The sequence below is a fragment of the Habropoda laboriosa genome, unplaced genomic scaffold (genome assembly GCF_001263275.1).
Source record: "Habropoda laboriosa isolate 0110345459 unplaced genomic scaffold, ASM126327v1 scaffold143, whole genome shotgun sequence".
Taxonomy (NCBI): Eukaryota; Metazoa; Arthropoda; class Insecta; order Hymenoptera; family Apidae; genus Habropoda; species Habropoda laboriosa.
Window position 1 is genome coordinate 984,685 of NW_017100404.1, and position 26,590 is coordinate 1,011,274.

Below are 26,590 nucleotides of genomic sequence, written 5' to 3' on the forward strand. Positions count from 1 at the left end.
GTTGGCGAAAGTAGGAGTACTGAGCGGCGAGGGCGACGAGAGAGGCTATAGTCTGAGCCGGATATATTGGCCGGTCAAGGACATTTCTGCTCAGTCGCTTTTCCGTCCCAAGCTTATCAGTTGGCAGTTAACAATCGTCCTGTAGAATCTTTCCTTTCAATACTAACGACGACTATAGTCGTCCATTGGTGAACTAACGGCGACTATAGTCGTCCATCTTTGAACGCTCGCTGTGAACTAACGGCAACTATAGTCGTCCGTAAAGAATTCGCAAAAAATTATATTATTAAGCTATTTTATAGTGTTTTTACTATAGAACGTGTTAAAGTATGATTTCTTCCCGCCAATTCGTTACATTACATGGCAAAATTTAACTGCTACGCTCCTTATCCGGTGAAGTCGCCTTCGCGTTGCAGCTGTCTCGTTCACTGGTAGCGTATTCGCGATAAAACTGTCCGTTCAACGGAGGCATAGTGGCCAAAGATGAAGTCGTATCGAAAGGGTTAACCCTTGGAAATGTGCTCTATGCCCTTAGCGCCTATAGCGCCCACTTTCTCTTTAATTTAACCCTTAATTATTGCCCTCCACGCATTTCTTAATTTACCCAAAGAAACTTTAAATTTCAACTTTTCAATTTCCAAACAATTTCCAAACTGGGAAACGAAAACTTCTGCCAAGAGATGAGCAATAATATTCGTGCATGCTTCTTTATTTTAACCTGAAATAAATTTCGGCAGAAAGTGTGTCGAGGTGGTGAGCAATAATTTATCGAAGGCTATAGTCGAACCTCTCGATGTCTCCGGAAGTGAAGATCGCGATGTATGTATACAGTCGTGTGTATTATACAATTTCAGCCGTTTCGATCTAAACTCTTCTGTGCACAATCGCAGTACGTATACGGATTTGTTTTATGGATCACCGCGGTATATATGTTTGTGGATTACTATGGCGGAGAGTCTGTGTTCTGGAAAGGAACAAATCTTCTCGATTCGAATATACCTTTGTGGATTTAAACGAGGGTAGATAGATTTAACGATCAATAGTCTATTTCTTCTATAAAAAGCATCGCAGTATTCTTTTCCACAGATTCCACGAGGCAAACTGGAAACCATGCATCGCTGCTTTTGACGACTGTCAACCCGTACGTTGACCTGGTCTACTTTCACAAAGTACTCGAGTTCGTTTAACAGTTTACAGCTAAAAAATTTCAGTGAAATTTTAATCTTTGTACTTCTGGTTCTCGTTTTATTTTCATTTGTCCAATCGTCCCTTGAAATTTCTCCTACCTGTTGCAGAATATACGTACGCGTTCACTATTCGTCTGACTATAACGACACTTGTTCTACTTGATTTCTACACTTTTTGAGGTTTTACCAAAAATGTAAGGAAAAGCAAAGGAATTCGAATTTCATCGAATCTGAAATACTTAAAACAAACGTCAGAAGGGTCAGTACTAATTTATATCCAATAATAAAGTAGAATTTAAAATCTTGAAACGATCGATACACGTAGAAGATCCGATAGCACAACAATTCGCTTCGGTAAACGAAATAACGCGTTTTATGGAGAAAACAACATGACAAGATAGGACAGGAAGGACTGAAAGCACACTGCAATTTGAACTTTCAATTAGAGCGCGATGTTTGAAAAATCGTGGACAAGGATCGCGAAAGTTCGTTTCGTGCGAAACACGTCAGAAACACGTATCCAGCATCGATAAGAAAGGCAAAGCTGAAATCAAAGGTTGTATCGTTTGGTGCACGAAGCATCGCATGTCGTTCTATCGTGATCATGACTTCCTGCTTTTCAAGAAACAAGAGGGAATCAACTCTATTCTCTACGATCAATTAGGAGGAAAATCTGAGGCAGCTGATCCCTGCAACAATCCTGTTGCTTTTAAACATTTTACGGAGATTGCACTTTTATCCTGTGTATTGCCTTTATTTATTATTGTACAAGAAGTTACTATACCAAGTGTAAAAAATATTTATCACGTGAAATCTTGAAATCGTTACTCTTTTATCTGCGGGTAAAAAGTTCACTTATCATTTGAGCCACGAACAATCAAAGTGTAACAATCTAGGAACTCAGAATCTCCTAATTTTTGTTGCATTGTTATACCCACGTTAAACATAAAATGTATTATCCTTGCATTTGCATAAAAATTTTCATTCAGTACGGATTTTAATTCCGTCAGAATTTTAATTAATTGCCCTCTCAATTACCGTCTGAAGTAATTCATTCAATTCCAGTTATTTCCAAGTGATATAATAAATAAAGATAAAAGGAACATTTTGGTGAAATATTTGTAGAACAGAATTACTACAACCATCATCAATACCATTAATTCTATAAAATTCAAAATTTCATGCGTATTTACACTAAAATATACATTTAATTCTCAGTTGATCCTGAAAAATGTGCCCTTTTCACAGATTAATTCTAGAAACTCTATTCAACTTTTAATTCCTTGAAGCATCAGCATAACTTACTTCGTGTTTATTTGAAACGTCGGAAGGTAATTATCGCTAAAAAAATTCTAGCTAACATACATATGAAAAATAAATTTAAGAAATCTAAACTGTGTGCACGGAAAAAATGTCACACGTAGCAATGAACTACTTGTAACACTGTATTAGCAAGAAACTACAACTGAAAAAATTGGAACGTACAACAGAAAATGTCAAGTATATTCAGTACACCGGTTATCGCACGCAATTGCGCGTAATGCACTTTTTCTTCCAGCAAGTCCACGACGAAGTTTACCAGGCGCTATTATTGTTAATCTGAGTGTGTAAGCTTCAGGAACGACATACGTGCTATTGACTCGCCGCGGTAAATTCACCGTTTACATCCATAGATCTACGTAAACCATCGGAATAGTGAATTAGCACCTGCAACAGTTAGCATTATACTGGCCTTTACGTCGCACGCGTGTTTATCGCGCTGTTATCGTTTTCTGTTCGAGTAATTCTGTAAGAACTGACGTACTCGCCCGGCGCAACACTTTCCACGCTCATCAAGCTGTATTTTATAACCAAGTATACGTTTCCATGATATCGAGCGATCGCTTGGACTTTGCAAAACTGACCTTGCTGGTCAACCTAAGCCTTAACGATAAAAATGACTGTAGGTTGACCTGAATGAATGTGGAATGAAGGGAAACTCTGAGGATACGGTGAAAATTCGCGGGATTTTGGGAATTCTGACAAACATCGCGAAGTGATGATATCACCGACTTTAATCGAACTTTTAGAAAAGGGGAAATTCTAAGGATAGGGTGAAAATTCGCGAGATTTTCAGAATTCTAAGAGGGACACGTCCCAAAGTGACGATATCGCCGATTTTCACCAAACTTGAAAAAGGGGAAAACGGGAAATTTTAAATATAGGATAAAAATTCGCGAGATCTTCGGAATTCTAACAAGGAAACATTCTGAAGTGATGATATCACCGATTTTAATGACACTTTTAAAAAGGGGAAATTCCGAGGATAGGACAAAATTTCGCGAGATTTTCAAAATTCTAGGAAGGAAGCGTCCCAAAGTGATAATCACCGATTTCTATGGAACTTTTAAAAAGAGAAAAGAGGGAAATTCTAACCACTGAGTAAAAATTCGGGAGAAGAACTTTTAAAAAGAGAAAAGAGGGAAATTCTAACCACTGGGTAAAAATTCGGGAGAAATTCAAAATTCTAACATGGAAACGTCCCAAAGTGATAATCAACGATTTCTATGAAACTTTTAAAAAGAGAAAAGAGGGAAATTCTAACCACTGAGTAAAAATTCGGGAGAAATTCAAAATTCTAACATGGAAACGTCCCAAAGTGATAATCTCCGATTTTTATGAAACTTTTAAAAAGAGAAAAGAGGGAAATTCTAACCACTGAGTAAAAATTCGGGAGAAATTCAAAATTCTAACATGGAAACGTCCCAAAGTGATAATCTCCGATTTTTATGAAACTTTTAAAAAGAGAAAAGAGGGAAATTCTAACCACTGAGTAAAAATTCGGGAGAAATTCAAAATTCTAACATGGAAACGTCCCAAAGTGATAATCAACGATTTCTATGGAACTTTTAAAAAGAGAAAAGAGGGAAATTCTAACCACTGGGTAAAAATTCGCGAGAAATTCAAAATTCTAACATGGAAACGTCCCAAAGTGATAATCAACGATTTCTATGGAACTTTTAAAAAGAGAAAAGAGGGAAATTCTAACCACTGGGTAAAAATTCGCGAGAAATTCAAAATTCTAACATGGAAACGTCCCAAAGTGATAATCAACGATTTCTATGAAACTTTTAAAAAAAGAAAAGAGGGAAATTCTAACCACTGGGTAAAAATTCGGGAGAAATTCAGAATTCTAGCAAGGAAATATCCCGAAGTGATAATCACCGATTTTGATGAAACATTGATATACAGTATTTCTCAAGAAAATATTCCACGCGTATTTTTTTATATCAGCAATCATCCACAGTGAATGTATGAAAATCGCCCATCGACCATTTACACTTCCAAGTAAACCTATTCACTCGACTAGAACACCAAATTGCAAACCTAAAAACACTTGAAGCAACCGATTAAAAGATGCTAAAAAATTTACAGCTTTGGATTACAAAATGCGGTACATTTTAGAGTCGACACAGAGACGAGCATGAAAAATTGTACATCTTGCCTTTCGAGTCTTTCAGCAGAATCTTCCACATTACTCACTTAGGAGGAATTTTAAAGTATAATGCTATAGTGGCAGGTGTGGCAGTAAATCAATATTAGAACTTTGGAAGGGTCAATGAAAAATTTACCATGCAAGTTAAAGCGTACCTTAGGAGGGTTGCATACTACGTTTTAGTTTCTTCTACAACTTGCCACCCTTATTACGAAGATCTCGTGGCTTACTAACGTGCCGCGGGAAAAAGGAAAGTATACGAAGAATGAAATATACAGAAAAATTCTGGAAATAAAACGTAAGTACAAGTTTTGCATTAAAAAAGAAAAATTCGAAGTTGTACAATATTTGGTTTTTGGTCAGAATTCTCGAGAAACATATACCTCCTTTAAAATTCCCGTCACGCCTTCTTTCCAAAATTCTTTAGCATCACAACGTAGGGCATCGAAAACCACACAACTTTCGAATCTAACTGCCTTTCCATATCGTGTATAATTCGGTAAATATTTTGGTGAAATTTTTTTCAAGCAGACTTTCTCACCCCCAGGACCGTTTCACTGGCGAAACAAAAAGTGACTCGTTGTTAAACTTACTCGAACTACATTCCCGCGAAGTTGCAAATTTTTAGAATTCTCAGTTTTCCGAATTCTCTACAAAATGTAAAAATAATTATCTTTATGCGAAATACTTCTATGCGACAGAAAATTACCGTTTAATTTCCTAACATAGATACTACAAAGCACGCATCGGAACCATCGAATATCCAAAATCCACCGACCAATTCGACCAGAAAACGAAGTTCAGACGTAAAGTACAACGACGAGATTCGGGGGGAAAAAATGGTTATTTCACGACACAGTTAACAGTAGAATGATTTCTCGCGGACAACTGGAATATTTCCCATGACGTCGCTCTTTTTTGACGCCGCGTCGAGCCCATTATTAATTATTATTCCGTGAACAGTTCCGACGCGCGCCACCGCGCGCGAGTAAATATTCCGGCTAAACATGCACGCGCATCTGCACCGTCGCGGTGCCGCGTGTATGCGAGCGCACGGTGAACATTCAGATCTACCGGATGTGAATTAGCAGCGGTCAGAAATAGCGATACCTATTAATAATACGACGGCCGTTTATGTTAGTCTTTAAACCTTAATTGGCAGCGTATTGCGCAAATTGCCGGCATTTAGATATTAAAAGGGCAATTATTTGCTGAATTCTCGCTGGAGAATCAGGCAACGTTCGAATTTCCGCGAAACATGTTTCCTGTGAAAGGCAATTTGAATCTGGCTGATTACAGTGCGGCTAGTTTCATGTTCGTGATTTACTGTATAAATGAAATTCCAGCAGCGTGCGCGTAACAAAATGCAGCCTTCGAAGTTTCAACAAAGGAAACATTGTGCCAAGTCATTTTTTAACGATTTCGCGTTAACAAAAGTTTTCTACGAATTCGTCGTAGTTGGAAGGAAAGGGATTTCTTTGAACGAGTGATACAATTTTTGTGACAAGTATTGTGACACAAAAGTGTGTCAGGACGTAGGAATTTTTTAATAAAATTTTAGTTATCAAAGTGAAAATTATAGAAGTGAATGTGCACGTTAAATTGTACATTTGACATTTATAGCTTCGGTTACAATATTTCATACTATCCGATAGATCGCTCAAAGGATCTGAATATTTGCATTGATTTCACTTATAATAGGAAAATAATAAACGATAAATAGATCGTCACTAATTATCCACGAAATTAATTAAAATCTCAGTAGTTCGAATAATTAAATGGACCAAAGATTGTGCAAGCACTGAATATCGTTGCTCAAACTGTATTTACAGACTGATCGAATGTTCTCATCGAGCTAAGGATATATCCTTCGTATTAGCATAAATTCTTTGCCACTGTAGCACTTTTACGACAAAATTGAACATGAACAATTGCAGACAAATGGTTTACTGTTCCCCATCATGGGGCGTGTCTGTACAGTTCTACTTTAAGTATTGTCCTATATTTCTTAGAAATCACCTTGTCGTATGATACCAAGTTACGTCAATGTACATTTCAACGAAACTTTCACAGAGGAGTGAAGGTTTACCTTGAGAATGATTTCAAACACCGTAAATTTGTATCACAGGAAAAAAGAATAGTGTCTTCTATTTATTTATTTACTCGTCGATTCACGTCTCTCCTTACCGACGCTCGAAAAATAAAAGTCGTCGATTCACGTCAAGAATGTGTCAAGAATACTCCGAGTCGTCAGAATTGCGTATGATTCGTCTCAGCGCTGCCACTCGCGTCAAATTATTATTTCACTCACTTGTCGCATACTGTCTGATAAAAATCGCAGAGAATGGTATTCGTCTCTGATTCGTCTCAGACGAATAACGGAGAACGATAAAGCCGTAAAAGATGAAAGAAATCGAGGTACGAACTTCGTCATCGAATTGGAAGTTGCTTACAGAGGCGAAGAATGGGGACGATTGAACCGGGGCCAGTTTAATGAAAAACGATAAAGTTCCCCCGGAAATGTCCCCCGGCGAAAAGACCTAGGGAACCTAGACGAAAGTGGCGGAGGAGAAAAGCGCGAGAAAAGCGCGCTTGTTTGACCATTCAGCCCATTAAGGATAGTTTAATTGGCAATTGAAACGGCGACGTTATTACGTGGCGGGCAATTAAGAGGACAGTTGTATAATTAACAGGCAAGGTAGGAGAGCCGTGAACGTGAAAGCTTATTATTATTTGTCCTATTGAATGAAACTTGCTACAGCTGACTATGGCTGGGAATTAATAGCCATCACCCAAGGGGCGAATATATGAAATTATACGCAGGCTATGTACTTTCCTGTGGCAAAACGCGTTCACCCCAATGTCGAAATCGACCAACCACAAACAGGCCGACGCTTGTACGTTTAAATTTATTCGTGGCCGTTCTTTGGCAGGAGCTAATCAAATGACCGGTCTGTTACAGTTTCTACCAGGGCTCGGGCAAGGTTTGTCAATTAGGAATTTAGGAAATCGACCCTCTCTGTGATACGGGGTAATTCACTTTTCCGCGAGTCTCTTGTTGCTGGAGAGATTCGACTGATTATTCCTGCGTGTGTGTTTAATTGAAAAATATGTAAAATTGTGTCGTTGCTTTGCGTAGTTGTACGGGTGATAAATGTGTCGAGTAAACTTGGTGTAAATTCTATTTTAGAGTAGACACTCTCTATGGATACTGGTGTTGTGGTGTCAAGTTAAAATTGGTATACGTTTGTTTATATATTATTTAATAAATGGTGTCAAACGAAATATTATATATTACAGATCGTTAAAGTGTGATGGAAATTTAGAAGAGGGCCACGATTTCATGAAAATGATCACAGTTGTTTGAAGCTGTAATATTTCAAATTGTCTGCATTAATTTTTATTTCGAAAACGTATGACAAATGTCCAAAAAGTGGGTATTCGGAGCGATTTTACGATATTTTCACAAGAACATAAAACATTGTTAAAAGAAGATATAGAAATGGGTTGCCTACACAAGGATTAAACATTATTGCATATTTATATGTTTCTTCAGAATTCATCATTTGGTGTGGCATTTATTCGTTGCACTACGAGCGTCCGAATAGTCCAGTTCATCCGCACTCATTTGGTTTGCCTTTATTTCATTATTTCAGCGTAATATTAATTACAAAATATTAAGTCTCAGTATAATATTAATGCTTTAAAAAATGATTTACTATCGTTTATAATTTATAATCTATCATCCAACGATATCCAAAGGCAAACATTCCAACGCCACGACACAAGACCGCAAAGGGTAAACAATTCTCTAACGCCCCTTTCCATTTCCTTCACACTCGATTAGTGTCCTACTACCCGTAAACGGAAGTACAGCTCCTCAGGAATCGAACACCCTCCGGTCACAACTTCGCCGATATCTCGTCATCCCAAGCAGCTCATCTGCCAGCAAACACCTAAACGCGTTCTCCAGTCGTACAAGAGAGCGCATTCTTTGATTTGCACACCACGAGAAAACACAACTGTACACACACGGGCAAACACACCTAGCCGTGGCACATACGACGCCTCGTCACCGTTATCGACCGACAACCGCTGAACATGCCAAGAGCTCGCGTAGAAACACGGAATCGAAGCCAGGGAGGCCAGAAGGCACGCGATCCACTGATCTGTCTTACGAGAGGCGTTACTGTTATCTCCCTCGGCCAATCTCAAGCGGACGACTAATAGGTTCAGCGCGTGAACACCTTGTCCTGGCAGGACCACGTGAAAAGACGTTCGGTAGCCGGTTCGTTCGGTCCGTCGACTTCACCTCCGCGAAATCGTCGTGGAGAATTGTTTAACCGCGATGGTAGGATAAGGCGATAACCGGAGGGCCGATCGAGCGAGAGAGGGGTGTTAGAGTGGTTCCGCGCGAGCCACCGAGAATATTACTTTGAGACGTTTATCGGTGGATCTAGCACCGTTGAATTTCCCTCTGATTCCCTTTCAGATTACCCCCAATTGGACTTTAATTCCGATAGACGCACGTGGATCTTTCTACGACCGACCAGCATTCCGTTGCTTTCGTGCCACCAGAGTGTTCGCCGATTCTTTCGTTCTCTGATTTTGAGGGGGCGTTGTTCGGGATTGGACGTATGATTTTTCAACCGAATTCAACATTTCTTTTCTGGGGGACGAGAAATATTGCGATATCGGTGATTTGCATATTCTTCAGCTTTTGGTGATACGAAATTAGAATTACAACATTCCCGCAGAATTGTCTCAAAACTGGCGACTGTACTGTTGTCCAGAAAAAATTGAACCAAACACTTTTTTAACCCTTTGGACTCCTTTGTCGAGTGTGACTCGACATCAGTTTTGTTCACAGATATGAACGAAGTAATTTTTAAATTGCTAGTGTAAATATGTACTATATTTTGCAATATTTTTTTACCTGAATGGGCAATAGGTACACATGTATATGTATTTTCAATATAATTAGTAAAAAAAATTGTTTAAATTGGTGTCTATCAACCAAATGTCTTTTGAAGTGTATTTCAAATAAAATTCTTCAAATAATAGGGAGTTATTGAAAAAAAAATTTAAAAAGAAATTTGGAGTTCGAAGGGTTAATACTTAAAAGTGCTAATGTTGCTCCAACCACGATCATAAAGTTAAAAAATTTTTCTAAGAAATGACACCAACTTAAACTCAAAAATTCGTTTCTCTTGCAAATTTTAGGTGCTAAAAAGCGAAGTTTTCAAGGCATTGATCTGATTTTTGTCAGGACGATAGTGACAGATGTTCTGAGTGTACAGTACAAAGGAGAAAGCAATCTATCCAGTAGTTTCCGAGGAAACCCAGGGAGAGCCGTTAGAAAACTTTGAAAAATCAGTAAAAACCGATTGTTTCCACATTTCCAATACAAAAATATTTTGAAATAATTCACTCTTTACGGGGTAAAATATGCTCGATACTTTCGGCCAAGACTCTACGCGCTCGAATTTAAAATCCCCGATAGGGAAATTCTACTTATGTTATGGAAACACGCGTGAGCCTATAGCAAGGTATAAATTCTCGAGCACACACGAGCAAAACGTTTCTTAATCGGTCTTTGGCTCGGCCGCGAGTACTCACGCGTCTGAAGCCATAGAAAAGCAGACTGTCTGCCGCGAGTCAAGCGTATAAGTTGCGCGTTCAGCGTGACCTATGCGTTAATTTAGCGCAAAAGCAACTGGTTTCTGCATAATTTCGTTGTGAAAGTTCCGACAACTCGAGCCAAAGATCACAAGAAACACTCTCTGCCGCCTCGTTAATGCTTTCCACATGACGTCACCGGTGTTACGATTCTATCTACTTATAGCTGAGGGAAATATGTTACCGTTTAACCTGGTATTCGCGCCATGCCTCGTTAATGCATTCCACATGACGTCACCGGTATTACGATTCTATCTACTTATAGCTGAGGGAAATATGTTACCGTTTAACCTGGTATTCGCGCCATTTTATCGCCGTCGCTGTCACAGAATGCTCGCGATTTGTGTAAGCTTAATTCAAAGAATATCACGGATCGTTTGCATGCGTCGGGAAATTTATATCTTCGATTCTTCGACATACATATTTTTATCGAGCATAAAAAATTGTAAAAGAAACATTTTTGGGCTCGGATTTTAGAATTTGCAAAGCTGCTTTGCTATGTACACGTTGTTTCTTAATTTTCGAAAGGCAAAACGCATCATTCTGAATGTTTGTATTTAAAATAGCTGTAGTTAATCTTAATAAATACTTTTCGCACTCTTCTTTTCGTGAGAAATTTTGGGAAAAGGACAATATCCGAGTATTTTTCGCATGGAAGATGCGAACCTAACCTTCGTTCCTTCGTGTATGACTAATATATGTTAATTTTCTGGTAAAATCATGATTTTTTCTGTTAATCAAAGTACTCTGTAAGAATAAATATCAGTAAAGAATTTGCGTATTCTTCCTCTGAGTAAGGAATGCCAAAAAAGAGCGAAAAATCCGCGCGGAAATACGGTATCCTTTCAAAAATGTTTATCTCGTAGTGGAAAAATGACTATAAGACAGGTTAATAAGGAACGTATGACACGGTAAAAGGAATTAAAAGTGAAATAACGAAATCTAAAACGTTAAGCTCCTGCTTCAGCATTTCATCCGCAGTTCTGTTTCAACGCAGACTGAAATTTATTTCCCTCGAGCGTATTCTCCAGAAAACTAAATTATACCACGAAGTTCATAAAGAACAAATATCAGGTCAGAGATTAGAAAAATATTCTCCGGGAATACTATATATTGTTCAATAAATAGATACAATTTAACTGAAATATCCACTTATGTAGATTTTTGTTTCCCCTTAGTCCCTATTCAACGTTTCTCTTAATCGAGATTAATCCCGGATCGAATCTAAATTTCGGACACGTTCTAATCGTATTTTAACAGTCGATCCCGACGTATTTCACCGAGATAATGAAATGAATATTTCAAGGGCTCCGTCAATCCTTTCGCGAACGGTTAAACATCAACGCGATTAAATCCCTGTCGTTCTGCTCCTTGAGAACCTGCCTAGGAGTCTTCAATTTTAAATTGCGCGAGGTAGAACGGCACAATTATTGCTGAATTAAGGCAAGTAGGTCGGTGAAGTTCGCCGGATGTACAGAAGTAGAAGCAACGATAAGATTAAGTGAGCAATATCATTCGAAGATGCGACGAAGGGAAAGGAAGAAAAAGTGGACAAAACGAGGGGAGAAGAAATACCTTGAAATACCGAGGAGATGCATCGAGAATAACGCGTTTTTCTCTGGTTAATTAAATAATTCAGTGGCAAGTAGTTGCTCAACTTTTGAACCAAGAGGAAGTAGTTATTCGTTTATCTGGTAATTTCATAAATTCTGAATTACTTTTCATTCATTCCATACTGCACACGTTACTTATTTTTGTTACTTCACGTTTTCTTCATTTTTTCCACGTTTCTGTACTTCTATTTTAAAAAATTTAAAGAACAAGGAAATTTAGAAATTAACAAATTAGAATTTAGAATGATCTAAATTATCTAAATTTAGAATTAAGAAATTTAAACGATATTTAATTTCGCACTGAAGATTCACAGCCACATCTGTTATTTTTCAACTTGTTAGAAGGCTAGTTTTGAGTTCAAGACATCAGCTTATATTTGTCATTTTTTTCTTTAAATAAGAAATGAATATTTTCTGTGAAAATTCTAATTCTGTCATTCTCTTATTTTATCGAAATTAAAGAAATGAACGATTATTCTATCCATTGACCAGCTATCGGCGCGTATACTTTTTTCAAAGCTACATTAAAACGTTTAAATTATACGAAGCAACTTATTCTTAGCATCCTTCAAATTTGTCTCGACTTATTTAATTTAATAGTCGGAGTATTTATTTCCAGAATGTCGTTCAAACAGAGCTCCATACTTGTCCGATCTAAGAATAAAAGCAGATTACATAAAACGCAACTCTACGATAAAATGTTACTAAAGATTCTCACTGTTTATCCGCCACTTAATTGAATTCCATTCTTACCATTCATCTCCTTATTTCATTCATTCGAATCTCCGCAAATAAACGCAGGCTCGGTTTCAAAGAGAATTCTCGTCAACCGATGGCAATCTTCCAAGATGTCTCATATTCACCAACACCCCCGCAAATGTCCACTTTGAAATCGCGAAAACAAGTAGTCTAACAATATTACACGTCGCTCGTGTCTTGTGCAATTCACAATTTTATACACCGTTTCGTGTTTAAATATAATTATCGGCCATCCACCCGACGAGTTTTGCTAATTTTATTCATTTTCGCGAATTAATGAGCGAAACGTTCTGGATGAATTTGACTAATTTCATTCATTTTCGTGAATTCTGATTAATAAGTGAAATACTTAGCTTTATTTTGAGAATCGTGTAATTTAATAGCTGAAATATTGATTTAGCTTCAAAACACTGATCTAATTGTAAGTCATCTTCGTGTTCCTATTTATTTTTCCTGGTTTTTCCAACATTCTTTCAGTTTACGAATATTTGCAACTTTCACTGCTCTCCTTCCACATATTTCTCTAATATTTTGGCATCTATTCCTAATTTTTGACTCCTTTTAATTCAGCAAATTAAGCTGTTCATCGCGAGTTTATATATTTCACAGCAGAGAGCTGAGAAAAAGTCAGCATCGTCGTAACTTTGGTAACACCACGAGAGAATTACCGTAAGATCAGAATTACCATCGAATTACATCAAATTCACTCACTAAACAATAAATATTTCAGATGTGCCAGAGCTGAAAAATCTTGCATATAGAAAATCCTCTTTTCTATGCAAGGCTTACTTCTGGTACACGTCACGCAAAAGCTATACTGTATTTTACCACCAAAAAAATTTAACGCACAGTGCAAGATACGAATAATGATCTCTCTAAATTTCATTTCAGTAGCTCTGGTAGATTTCCTGCAAAAAATTTCTAAATAACATCTACTTTTCGACCGTTTAACCCTTTCACTGCTGTTGGCGCTTCGAAAATTTTCTCGCGCTGTGCTTTTGGCAACTTCCAGCATACATTTACCATAATTCAATCCTTAACCTTTACCCTTTACACACTTCCATCCTAATTTAATAAACTGACAAGTTCGAGCAATTTTTCAAAAATTTTAAAACGCCTAAAGAAAAGATTTTGCCCAGATCTTACTCAGATCTTCTGAAAACCCAATTAATTGAATTCCATTCTTACCATTCATCTCCTTATTTCATTCATTCGAATCTCCGCAAATAAACGCAGGCTCGGTTTCAAAGAGAATTCTCGTCAACCGATGGCAATCTTCCAAGATGTCTCATATTCACCAACACCCCCGCAAATGTCCACTTTGAAATCGCGAAAACAAGTAGTCTAACAATATTACACGTCGCTCGTGTCTTGTGCAATTCACAATTTTATACACCGTTTCGTGTTTAAATATAATTATCGGCCATCCACCCGACGAGTTTTGCTAATTTTATTCATTTTCGCGAATTAATGAGCGAAACGTTCTGGATGAATTTGACTAATTTCATTCATTTTCGTGAATTCTGATTAATAAGTGAAATACTTAGCTTTATTTTGAGAATCGTGTAATTTAATAGCTGAAATATTGATTTAGCTTCAAAACACTGATCTAATTGTAAGTCATCTTCGTGTTCCTATTTATTTTTCCTGGTTTTTCCAACATTCTTTCAGTTTACGAATATTTGCAACTTTCACTGCTCTCCTTCCACATATTTCTCTAATATTTTGGCATCTATTCCTAATTTTTGACTCCTTTTAATTCAGCAAATTAAGCTGTTCATCGCGAGTTTATATATTTCACAGCAGAGAGCTGAGAAAAAGTCAGCATCGTCGTAACTTTGGTAACACCACGAGAGAATTACCGTAAGATCAGAATTACCATCGAATTACATCAAATTCACTCACTAAACAATAAATATTTCAGATGTGCCAGAGCTGAAAAATCTTGCATATAGAAAATCCTCTTTTCTATGCAAGGCTTACTTCTGGTACACGTCACGCAAAAGCTATACTGTATTTTACCACCAAAAAAATTTAACGCACAGTGCAAGATACGAATAATGATCTCTCTAAATTTCATTTCAGTAGCTCTGGTAGATTTCCTGCAAAAAATTTCTAAATAACATCTACTTTTCGACCGTTTAACCCTTTCACTGCTGTTGGCGCTTCGAAAATTTTCTCGCGCTGTGCTTTTGGCAACTTCCAGCATACATTTACCATAATTCAATCCTTAACCTTTACCCTTTACACACTTCCATCCTAATTTAATAAACTGACAAGTTCGAGCAATTTTTCAAAAATTTTAAAACGCCTAAAGAAAAGATTTTGCCCAGATCTTACTCAGATCTTCTGAAAACCCAATTCAATTCTTCCACAACGAATTAAATTAACCCACAGCTGCCAACAATCAAGATGCGTACAAATTTCTTAAATATGCAACGTACATCTGTCGAAAGAATCATTCCAACACAAAATTCGCCAGAACTAGAAAATAAAATCGAGCAGAACACATCCTGAAACCACTGAAACATTCCAAACATTTCCCACTTATCCCAAGACACCCCGTGTAACGAGTACAATAGAAGATTATGCACACTTACGATTCACGTTGAGGATAACCAGGCCAATTTGCGGCGACACTAAGTTGGTGTTGCTGGATTCACAGATGAGCCGGGCCTTCAGGTGTTGCCTTCCAACTTTAGGATAGGACAAGCGGTTAACCGTCAGGCCAGACTCAGGGTTGTAGTGATAGGACTCGTCTATCACTGTGTTCTCGAGGTACCACGTCAGCTTCGGGGGCGGCCTGCCATCTCGTACCTCGCAAATCAGGTTCACGTCACTCCCCTCGTTGTACGTTTCGTTCCCGTTCAGTATCACCGGCTTCATCCCGTCCAGTATCACCGGCCTCGACGAAGGCACTGCGCGAAACACACACAGACACACGCACATGTATATAGGGGTGCATGATTGAATCAGCGGAAATGCGGATTGATTATTTGTCCGCCGCTTGAGAATGGCTGATCTATCGCGCTGGCTGCGTGCCGGCGTGATTTACTCGTGAAAGATTGATTAGGGCCAATTGAGTTCCGCTGATGCAAGTGATTTACCATTCGACGAATACACTTTTGTCGACAATTACGCGCGCGAAACGGGGGTACGGATTCGAGGGGAACGGGTTAAAAACCGGTGCGTGCAGCCTCGCAAAATTTGCACAATGGTGAAACAACGAATGTGCAAAGCAGCCGTTTAGCTCCCGACGAGGTGCCAGTTGAAAGGGTATTTAATTTATTAGTGCTCGAGATAGAGAGATATTCTTTTTTCAGCGACAAATAATTCTTGAGACACTGGAATATTGTTTGGGAGCATTTGTGAAACACCTTTCCGAACGAAAATACGATGCATACCGTTATTATTAATTTGTCGATGTTTTTTTTTTACTTTAGAGAGAGATGTTGGTATAGAAAAATTGACAGTGGAAATTCTGCATTTTACAGACGATTTCATATTCGAATATGATTATGGGGCGTCCACGAGATGAATTTTACTGATTTTATTAATTCTGAATTAACTTAATCAATTTCTAGCAACTGGACAAGGGTACAGCTCTGTTCCAAGTGAAATTAGAAGAAAATCGTAAAGGAAAACATTGCACTGTTTAAAAAGCTCTATGGTACGATTTTTTCCAAAGTGTCTGGGTGCAATTTTTTTACATGCATCGACTTATCAAATTATTCTACGAATGAAAGGTGAATTCATTGAAAACTCAACACTTTTCCTGAAAATTTACGTTTCACATTCTAAACATTTCTTCACACACTGAACAGAGTTGCAGCCTGACCAAGTTGCTATAATCACCCTATACATTCGAATTTAGCCATAACAGAAGGTACGTATAAAAAGAAATTAAAATATTCAACAGAAGCATCGAAAACCGTAAATAAGTTTTAAAATTGACCAATTAGTAATAAACAATGTCACCCTGTATATTCAAATTTAACTACAACAACAAGTACATATAAAAAGAGAAATTAAAATATTCAACAGAACGAAATTGAAAGGGTTAACAACGAACAGTGTCAGCCAGCAGAAAGAAAGTTCCTTAAGTTTGAAAAACAAGTCGATATCGGAGATAATTTCTGGTTAAGAAGAGATGCACTACTTACCGATAACAGTGAGATTCATCTTCTTATTTCTCGTCGGCGAATTCTTGAAATCTACTCGACACCAATAGATCCCTTCGTCCTTAATCTGCAACCGATCGATGCTGAGGTGAGCTGGATCCGACGCCGTGATAAAAAAAGCTCTTGGTCCCAATGCCTTCGGCGACGACCAGAGGTCAGCATTGCTGAACTGTCGACGACCACGGACGTCGAATCTGAAATCATCGGTTGTGCTTTTTTGTAGAGATGCCAGGCAGAAAATCATATTATGTATTCCCTTTATCGTACATCGCACGTGTGTGTCGAGTCAGTTCCTTTCGCAAAGAGAGTTTCTCAGTTCCTCTGCGAACTTTGCGAAAGAAATTTCAAGCGTTGCGGTTCATCCTTGCGAAATAAATTAATTCGACTAAAGTGTTTACTCGTTTTATTCGTTGTTTAATTATATTTGGTGTTTTATTTTATAACGAATCTAATTTACATATAAATTCCAATTTTAAATTTCAATATATGATAGATATAAAATTTAATAGATTACTAACGAATGATAATTTATAAATTATGAAAAATTCGTGGAATAAACTGCAACGCTAGATTTCTATACTATGTGTTCAATTTAATTTTAGTTATTGTATCGATAAAATTTGAAAATAATCGTACCGAGACACATAATAACGCCTTTTTAACACGAAGCTATGATTTATTACAATCAAATGCTACAATCGAATCGACGAAAAGCTGTACACACGTTTTTCCATTTGTTTTTCTACGATTCCGTGCGGCCGCGATTGATTAACTGCACATTGAGCAACAGTTGCAATTAATAGTTATGAAGAAAAGCCACTTGGATTTATGACCATTATGAGTCCGCTACGTGAAGTTAATTATCAGTACATTAGCTCTCCAATTACACGCACAGGTGTTATAAATCGTTCGTTCATATTTCACTCATTCGGAACTTTATAAACTCGAAGCGAAACATAATTATCGGCGATATTGCGTTGCATTTTTATTCGACAGCTCTGCCGGGGGAGATTTATTAAGAGGCTTGCGATTGTAACGCGGGAAGGATTTCTGCTGGATACGAATTAACAGTTCAATTCGATACGAAGCGAGACGAGAATTTTCGCGAAAGCAACACTTGGAATTTCGAAGATCCGACTGTCGATAATGCTCTTCGAATCGTCCGTTCTCGTAGGTCTTTAGTTGGTATTAGGTTCATACGCGATAGTTGCTCTTCAAGTCCTCGACGATCCTTCAATCTTACTGGCAATCTCCGCGAGTCATTAGTAACACAACTGTGGAGTGGATAATCGCGACTTATGTGTCTGATTTTGCACGAAGAATAACATTTTTATGGGAAACTTGCTATTATTTATGGTTCAGTTGCAAGGAGCATTTCAAAATTTATAAAAATAGTGTAATGAACTGTATTTTGACTTTCTATTTGCTGCTGTTCGTCATTACGATGAATGGTAACTTAATAATAATTTATTAATATATATTCAATATTTCCTTTCCTTTTTTAATCCATTGACTTATGATTCTTTTCCTGACTGTGCATCTAAGCGTCAGCTATTCGCTGTTTTAGTACAGTATAAATGTTGCTCTATCGTTCGAACTAGAACTGTGCAAATATTTTCAAAATTCAGTCTTTGCGGTCAAAGAAACCATCGTTGTTTTAGCTAAAACCGAAAGCAATCTCCTTGAAACCTTGTCGTTTCTTCAATTCTCAATATTCCTTTATTGTTCCAGTTTCGACTATTACCACACGTCTACAGATTAAGAATATGGTGGCATTTTAAGTTCAGATAACTATTACACAATGTCTGATATCATGTGAGCCATCCAGAAGGATATTTTTCAAGGCGCTCCCTTCACGGTGGTCCTATTTCACCACAAATGGATATTTTCACTTGTACAAAAATTCTTGCGTTCTTAAAAGACGATAGAACAAGCATACAAATTTTCAGAACTATACGCGTACCACTTGCTGTTTCAAATTCCCGAAAAACCAAGTTTCTTTCAGCCGTCACAGTACAGAAGGAAAAGTTAACGTATTCGTCAACCCTCAGTCTCGCAAATTAAACCTGAACTTGCAATCCCAATTTTTCTCGCTAACACAATTACTTATATCACATCTTCACCAGAATCTGTGCCAAGACTAAATACTTCATCCAAGTCAAGAGATTCAACATTCTCCATCTACTTCTTCCAGTCCACATACGACCAGACGTTCCACGCAAAATCCACAGGACACCCCAGCACCTCGAGCCGCAATCCCGACTTCGAGAGCTCACAGAGAGTCCAAGCTCTCCGACACACCGTGAGCGATCTCCGCGGAAGAAGCACAGCGGAATTATAATCCAACAGGACGAAGGGGGTCGCGTGCACACGCCGAATCACCTGGGGAGCCATACTCCGTGCGTGATTGCATATTAAGAGTTCGTAAGGGGGGGTTGAGAACGAAGCGGTAGAGAGTAGAGCTCGGTGGCTGGAGAGCAAGACGAATGTCTCGGTGAAACAGAAAGAGGACGAAGAGAGAAAGGAACCTCGTTCGCCACCCAGCGGATCTCTACCTGCCCTTCTTGCTTGATATCAGGTCAGAAGGATGGTAGCAGGTTGAAAGAAGAGGGAAACGTAGGAGACCGAGGAGCATGGAAGCCGACGGTTCCTCACGAGCGACTAAAAGTTAAATTGCGTTCCACGACTGCACAGGAGTTCGGATTTCCGCTCGTGACTGAGTATTCCCAAAGCTATCCTACTCTGCCGGCTGCTTCCGCGGCATTGACGTTGAAATACGATTTAATTCTTCCACTTCGCACTTCCAGCAGACGAGGAAAGCGCTTCCGTGACGTGCCGCTGCCGCCCGGACTTCCGTATGGCTGCTTGCCTTCAGACCGCCGGCCCTTAGGGCTTCTCCACACGGATGCAACACACGCCACACAGACAGAGAAAGGGAAACACACCGGTTGGTAGGTATTCCTCCATCCTCGTCTCTTTTCAGAAAATCACCAGCTTTCCGTCGGAGCTAGAACGATCCGTGGATATAACGCGTTCGTTCGTTCGACTGGCTTTCGACGAGCGATAACCCTGGAAAGCGATTTCTGGCTATCAGTCTTCCAGCCCTGGCTGAATCTTCAGATCGATCGTTCGGCCTCTCTCTCTCTCTCTCTTTCACTCGCGTGCCTCGTCGATCACTCTCGCGCTGATTCGCGGCGATTTCCCAAAGAAGAATCGCCAAGTGAACGTTCCCTGAACGCCGGGGTTCCATGGAAATCAAGCCTGGTTTCTCCGCGTTTTTATTGGCAAATCAGGAACCGCGAATTCGAGGATTCGAGAGAGGATCGACGGTACGCCGTGAATGGAACCGCGGTATTGCAAGAACTGGTCCCTAGTGGCTTCTGCGTCGGGCATACCTTCGTTCGAACGTGTACGTGTTCGTTTCCAGAATTTCAATTTTATAATTCGGACGGAATTATGATTCGTTGGAATAGTAGGAATTTAAATGTCTACGAAGTAGCGGTGCAATTCGGAATTAGGTGAATGTACGTGGAAAGATGTAGAACAAGTTTTTTTTAATAGGAAGCTTCATTTATGAATAGTGCGGCCTTCGGGTCTTTTCTATTTTTGTTTTTTATAACTTTTGCTGTTATCAAGCTTATGTTCCTTTAATATTTTATTAAAGGTTAATTGTCTAGGTTTCTTATGGCGATTTAATAACAAAAATTGTTGCTCCCAAGGTCTTTGGGTCTTTCTTCAAGAACACTCTAGGCTTAAAAATTGATGGAGCATGCGTACCACTGAATTAATTTTCTTAATTACCAATCATTCCCTTGTAAAGATATATCCCACGTCTACGTCTGACTAATATCACTGCTAACTACTTGCATCGCTATTCAGATTTTTCATATTAGATAGTGAAGAATAAATAATAAAATAAAAGTAGGGACACACAGCTTGGATTTGACATCGTTGAAGTCTCTTATGAATCACTATGAGATAGCTAAAAGAGAAAATTATTCTTGCACTGAAATTTTTATTTTATTTATTCGAAAATAGGAAAACGCTACAGAAAAGGCTTGCAGAAGAGTAAGCACGCATGCACTATACAAATCTTCGATATTGATTTGTTCGGAAATGAAGCTTCGTATGAAAAAATATTACTCTATATTTTTGACCTATTTTTTATCGTGTAAATTCGCCAGTTTTTGGGTTGTATCACTAGTTCCAAGACACCCTGTATATTTTATTATCAGACGAAACGAAACGCTATTGTGCAAGTATTTGTAAAGTGTGAGAAAATATCTTCATTATAACAAAGTAGTGTCTTTATAAATTACTTTATGCATAATCTTTCGTCCTTTTATCATTTTAATGAGTTTTCCAGGCGGATTTGCTTTAAATTCTAAAGTGATAAAAGACATGGTTGAAAGCGTTTTTCTCTATTAAAGGATTAAAATTTCGCTATTTTTATTCTGATATTGTTTTAGAGTACTTATTCACGTCACTGTTAAGTGTTCAAAAAATATATAGTTTAATTAAAGTCCATTTTAATACACAAATTGTAAATTTTTGCGCATTCATTTTTTTAGAGACTCTTCCCCTTGTCAACTTCATTTTCCAGCTCTTGTTCACATTGTTATCAAAGATATAACGACGAATAATTTTCAATACATTAAAATATTTTCCATTGCAAACAGTAAATAAAGCTTCACCGGTTTCGTAACGAATTTACATCTTCACACGTTAATATTGAGGAAAACACTGAAAGCTTCTCAGCAATATGCAGAAATCTAATATTATGCAATCTCTCGGTTACATCACCGATCAATAACAACTTACACAATCCGGAGAATACGTAGAAATCAAATTAAACTGAAATGCTAAGTTACAATAATAAAAAAAGAAAAAGATACGATAATTTCTAATATTCAGAAGGCACTAAAAAATATCAAATGAAATTTCCGCCGTCAATGTTTTATCACAAGTCATTCTTTCGCTCCTCCGCCATTCGACTGCGTTCGATAATAGACTATTAACCCTTTCGCGAGAAAACGACTCTCGGACGGCCGTCCGCATAATGCACGCAATTTAAATGTTTCAAAGAAGAGCGGCGAATGGAATTGGACAGATTCAATTCTGTGGAATGATGTCCCTTAAGAGCAGTCTGGGACGCTGTTCGGAGATTTCGCAAATATTATGGAGAATTTTTCGCGAAAAGTCGAAGGTAACGTAATGAAAGGAAAATACGTAGAATCGGAAAGAGAGTAGGAGAGAGGGTAGACAAGGAAAACGAGGGAAGAGAAGTGTAGTCGGTGAAGGAAACGAAGGAGGCGAATCGATAATGAAGAAAATCGAATGACCGAGCTTGTTGACGAAGTGAAACGTTCCAAATGGCCGAATAAATCGGTGTAATCAGATTAGGAGCCAGATTAAGCGGAAGCTACTACGCAACAAGGGGTAGAGCGATGGGGGAGGGGAGAAGTGGTTAGCTTTAAAAACGTTAACAGCTCTGTCAACTTAACTCGTAAAAGAGATTCCGAATATAATATCATAATTCGCTGGAGTTTTACGGCATACAGAGGAGTAGATTTACATATAAAACAAGCTAACGCTTATCTCTCGACACGGGTTTGCTCTAGGGCAGAAAAGCGCTTCGTTTCGTCGGATTAGTCAAAAAATTACACCCGTTTATCAGACGTAACGCTGTTTAGCGACAGTCCCAAGTACTGTTCCATTCTTTTCAACGTACTCCATTAATTTCGAAAATACAGAGGATCGTTTGTGTCTTCCGTTGCAATGTGTTTTACCGTGGAAAATAATAGAGAGAACGTAGAATATTGTACAATTTACAAGAAAACGTCGAAGAACAAACATTTCTTGTTATTAAAAACAGAAAGAAGAAACTTTTTATATTTCCTGACTAAGAACAACAAATAAAAAATCAAAGAACACGTACAGATCACTTTTTTAATTATCAGAAAATTTTGAACGATGTTAAAAGAGATTACAGTTAAAGACTTTCCTTTGAAACACGCAACGAAACAATAACCCTTATATTTTGCATAATCAATTAAGAAACCGAGGCAAGTTAATTATGTTTTTACTAATCAGGATAAAATTCAGAAAGAAATTGCTGCGATTTGCAAATATTGGACAAAGGGTGGCCCGAAAAGTATTGACAAAATTAACAAAAAATAATTCTCTCGATTCCCCCCTAATACAAACATATTTTTAAATAATTCATACTTTACTGGATTCCCAATACTTTCAGCCAAGGCTGCATTCACAGCCAGAAAATTCACGCGAAACTCACCGTCGTTCCCCTACAACCCCCTAAAAAAAAAGACGAGAAAATAGCGTGCGACCAATCGAGAGAAACCAGCGAGAACGTAAGAAACGATATTCGTTCCCGGCCATTTCGTACCCTTAACAGTCTGGCTCACGTATGATAAGCGAGGCAGCATGTCTGGTAATAAATATTTTACTGCTAGACTCGGAAGAGGGTGTACAAAGGAGACAAGGAGAAAGGCTTGTCGTTGGGTGGTGGCAGAAGGGGTGTCTCTCCGCCTCTAAATTTAAAGTTTCTCCTCTTGAGGCGAGGATTAAACTGACTTTACAACAGGCGACGACCTATCCGGCCATCCGATTCACCCCATCCCTCTCTCTCTCTCTCTCTCTCTCTTTGCTTTATAGAGAAGGGAAGAAGCCGGCAGAGAGAGAGAGAGAGGGAGGCTTGAGACGATGCATTGTCTCTCCCGCACATATCTTACACCTTATTACATTTCTTAAATATGATCCGACGGGCAGCAACGTCGACAACCCCCACCATCTCGTTCCCCCAGTGAAACTCACACCCCTGTGACGTGTCGCGCTTCTTGGCGAAAGCGGCGAACTTCGAGGGGTTGCGGGTCGAGCACCATTCTATATGCAAAATTTCACGGGTCGCAGAAGCGAAATAGCAAGTCGGCAAGCAAATGAAGTTCACCGCGAAAAATAACGCGAGGAATTTCTGGACCGCCTCTCTCTCTCTCTCTTCCTCTTCATCCCCCTGTACCATGGCCTCTCTCTCGCCATGCACTGCTCCCCCTTTTTTTTTTATTTCTTCGGGGCAATTTATATTCCCGGATTATCGGGTTTTGCGGAGAATTTTAAATGCCGCATAGCCTACCGCGACATCTTTGTAATCGTCGCTTGGCTTTTCAGGCTTCCTGATGAATTCGAGGCTTGCACACCCCCACGATTCAGGATTATGGGTGGAATTTTATCGATGATTGCGGACGAAGGAGAATTTAGTTTGCCTGTCGTTACCACGGGATTTCGAATTTGCTTCCGATATTCGGTGTGTTATTTAGTGTTTAACCCTTTCGCTGCCTGTATGTGTATACACGGTGATTTATGGGGAATTTATTTTCGCACTTCACAACGGAAGAATTTCTTTCAGAACAAAATTTCAAATAAAATAATAGCTTAAAATCAGAACTGACTTATTTATTACCCCCACACGCAGAGGAGACAATCGTTTTTTTCATTTTTCTTCTAAATTTTGCACTTCAATAATTGCCTCTTTAACCCTTTCGCTGCGAATACATGCAATTTAAGAATTTATTTTCGCACTTCATAAATAAAGTATCATTGTTGACTTGAAGTCAGGGGATGCCTTTGACTATCGTGGAACAGTTGATTTTCAATTATACGTATTTTGATTTTTATCTCAATACAATGATTATCGGAAATTTTTGTCTCAAGTGTTCCATAGCGAAAGGGTGAAAATTACTGAAACGTTTTTAGCAACGTTCTAGGTGAGTTTCTTCTTCTTTTGTGTTACGGTTGTTTTAATTATAACAGCGGTTAGGATAGTTCTGGTTTGATTGTTTATCTGTGATTAATCGAACATGAAGTTCACTGGCTCACCTGTAAATTGGCTCTGCAGCTCCTTCCTTGTACCAAAGCACCATGTTGAGGTCGTCGTTGTCTTCGGACTGAATGTTGCAAGGAAGCTGCACCTTGTTCCCCAGCACTCCGTTAATAGTAACCATAGGTACTGCAAGAGAAAACGTGAAATGTTATTAATTAATTTTACGTAGGACTGCAAAACAGACAATTCTGTTAGCTTTCAGAATCATTACTAATTCTGAGAATCCTATAATGCATAAATTATCAACAATTCAGGAAAATGTATCTAATTTGTAAAATTTAAGAAACTCAAGCTGAGAGTATGAGGATTTCTGTAAATTTAAAACTGTCCATTTTCAGACTAAATTGGTTTTTATTAAAAATAAATAAATTTTCCAAATTTTCCATACACTTGAGAAATATAAGAATTCCAATTTTTCCATTATAATAAATCCACGAAACGTTGAAATAAAGCAGCAACCAAATTAATAATTACAATTGCAATTCTCGAAGAATGAAAAGAACGAGAAAGAAGAATTGAATGCATATGTCATTTTTCCATAATTAATTACATTTAATTCAAATCTACTCCCTAATCAATCATATGCAAGATTACCCCACATCGAATTTACTCGAAACCGAACCTGCATTGTACCCATTTTTCAAGCTAACATCAATCACGCTCGGAAGTATAAGTGAAATTTCTTTCAAAATCAATCAACTCTCACTCGAATAACTGAAGCATCGAAATACGTAATCCCATCATTAATCAATTTAAATAACAATCTGTAACAGAGCTCGGCAGTCTGTTTTCCACCCTTGCGTAAACAGCAGTCCTGTCAAATTAAATGACATATAGGCCCTTACCGATATTTACTATAATACAATCTTCTGTCTCGTTTCTTCTTTTTTATTTCAACGTGTATTACTTCGTAATATGACACGTCCCTTGCCTTAAACTTCCAGAAGCGCAACGAAATAAAAAATAGAACACGCAAATTAACTCTCCCACAATTATGTCACAGAAGAACTTGTATCGGTGGCACAGTCAAGTAGGATTTAGCAGTGTTCATCTAACTCCCAGATTCTTCGCTATTCTACGATCTTTCAAAAAAACGAAATGACTATGAAAATATTAAAAAAATTATATAGTAGGTACATATAACGTTCAGCGAAATTCACGAAACACTCCCTTATGGCCGGATCGTTCGATTTTACTCCAGTGTTTATTATCGTTAATACCTAATTTCTTTCAGTTTCTAGTCTTTTCAGCTTTCAACCCTTCGACAGTTTATCCCGTGTGAAACTCAGGCAAAGCGTCAAATATTCAACTGTTCGACTCAAAAAAGTCTCTTAGAAAGAAAGTTAAAAAGGGACGAGATATTACTGTCACAACTGTGACCTAGGGTTATGTATCCCTTGTTTCAAAAATGGCCACACCAACGTAATTATTAAAAAGATAGAAAAGATGAAATGTAGATTCTTTTTACCATAATTCATAATTTTATTAGACTGTCGAAGGGTTAAACATACGTATTTCCTCATAGAATATTATAAAACACTATGGTCACCAGTGATAATAAAAAAATAAACTTCACCTTAAGATCTCCTCCACTCCTTTCCCAAAAGAAAATTTGTCCACAGTTTCACTACCTTCCAAGATGTCCCAGCGTATCCAATAAAAAAAAAAAAAGAAGACACCCCATACATAGAAAACTAAGAAGAACAAGAACAATTTTGCAAAAGCGAAGTTAACCCGTTTCCCCGAGCGGGCAAAGTGAAAGAGTGAATTGGACGATCGGCGGGGTACACGCGCGCACG

At 38.2% G+C, this 26,590-nt stretch overlaps 1 protein-coding gene across 1 annotated transcript in view; it reads right to left on the reverse strand.

Annotated features, from left to right (window-relative positions):
• The window catches only part of LOC108575321 (hemicentin-1-like), a 98,716-nt gene extending 73,288 nt beyond the window's left edge, over nucleotides 1-25,428 (reverse strand). Inside the window, exons 1-4 of the mRNA XM_017938087.1 lie at nucleotides 25,425-25,428; nucleotides 24,788-24,917; nucleotides 16,877-17,088; nucleotides 15,314-15,631 (exon numbers count right to left, since the gene is read on the reverse strand). Of these exons, the coding sequence (XP_017793576.1) occupies nucleotides 15,314-15,631; nucleotides 16,877-17,088; nucleotides 24,788-24,917; nucleotides 25,425-25,428 (664 nt within the window). The remainder of the gene's footprint in view (nucleotides 1-15,313; nucleotides 15,632-16,876; nucleotides 17,089-24,787; nucleotides 24,918-25,424) is intronic.
• Nucleotides 25,429-26,590: the final 1,162 nt, after the last annotated feature.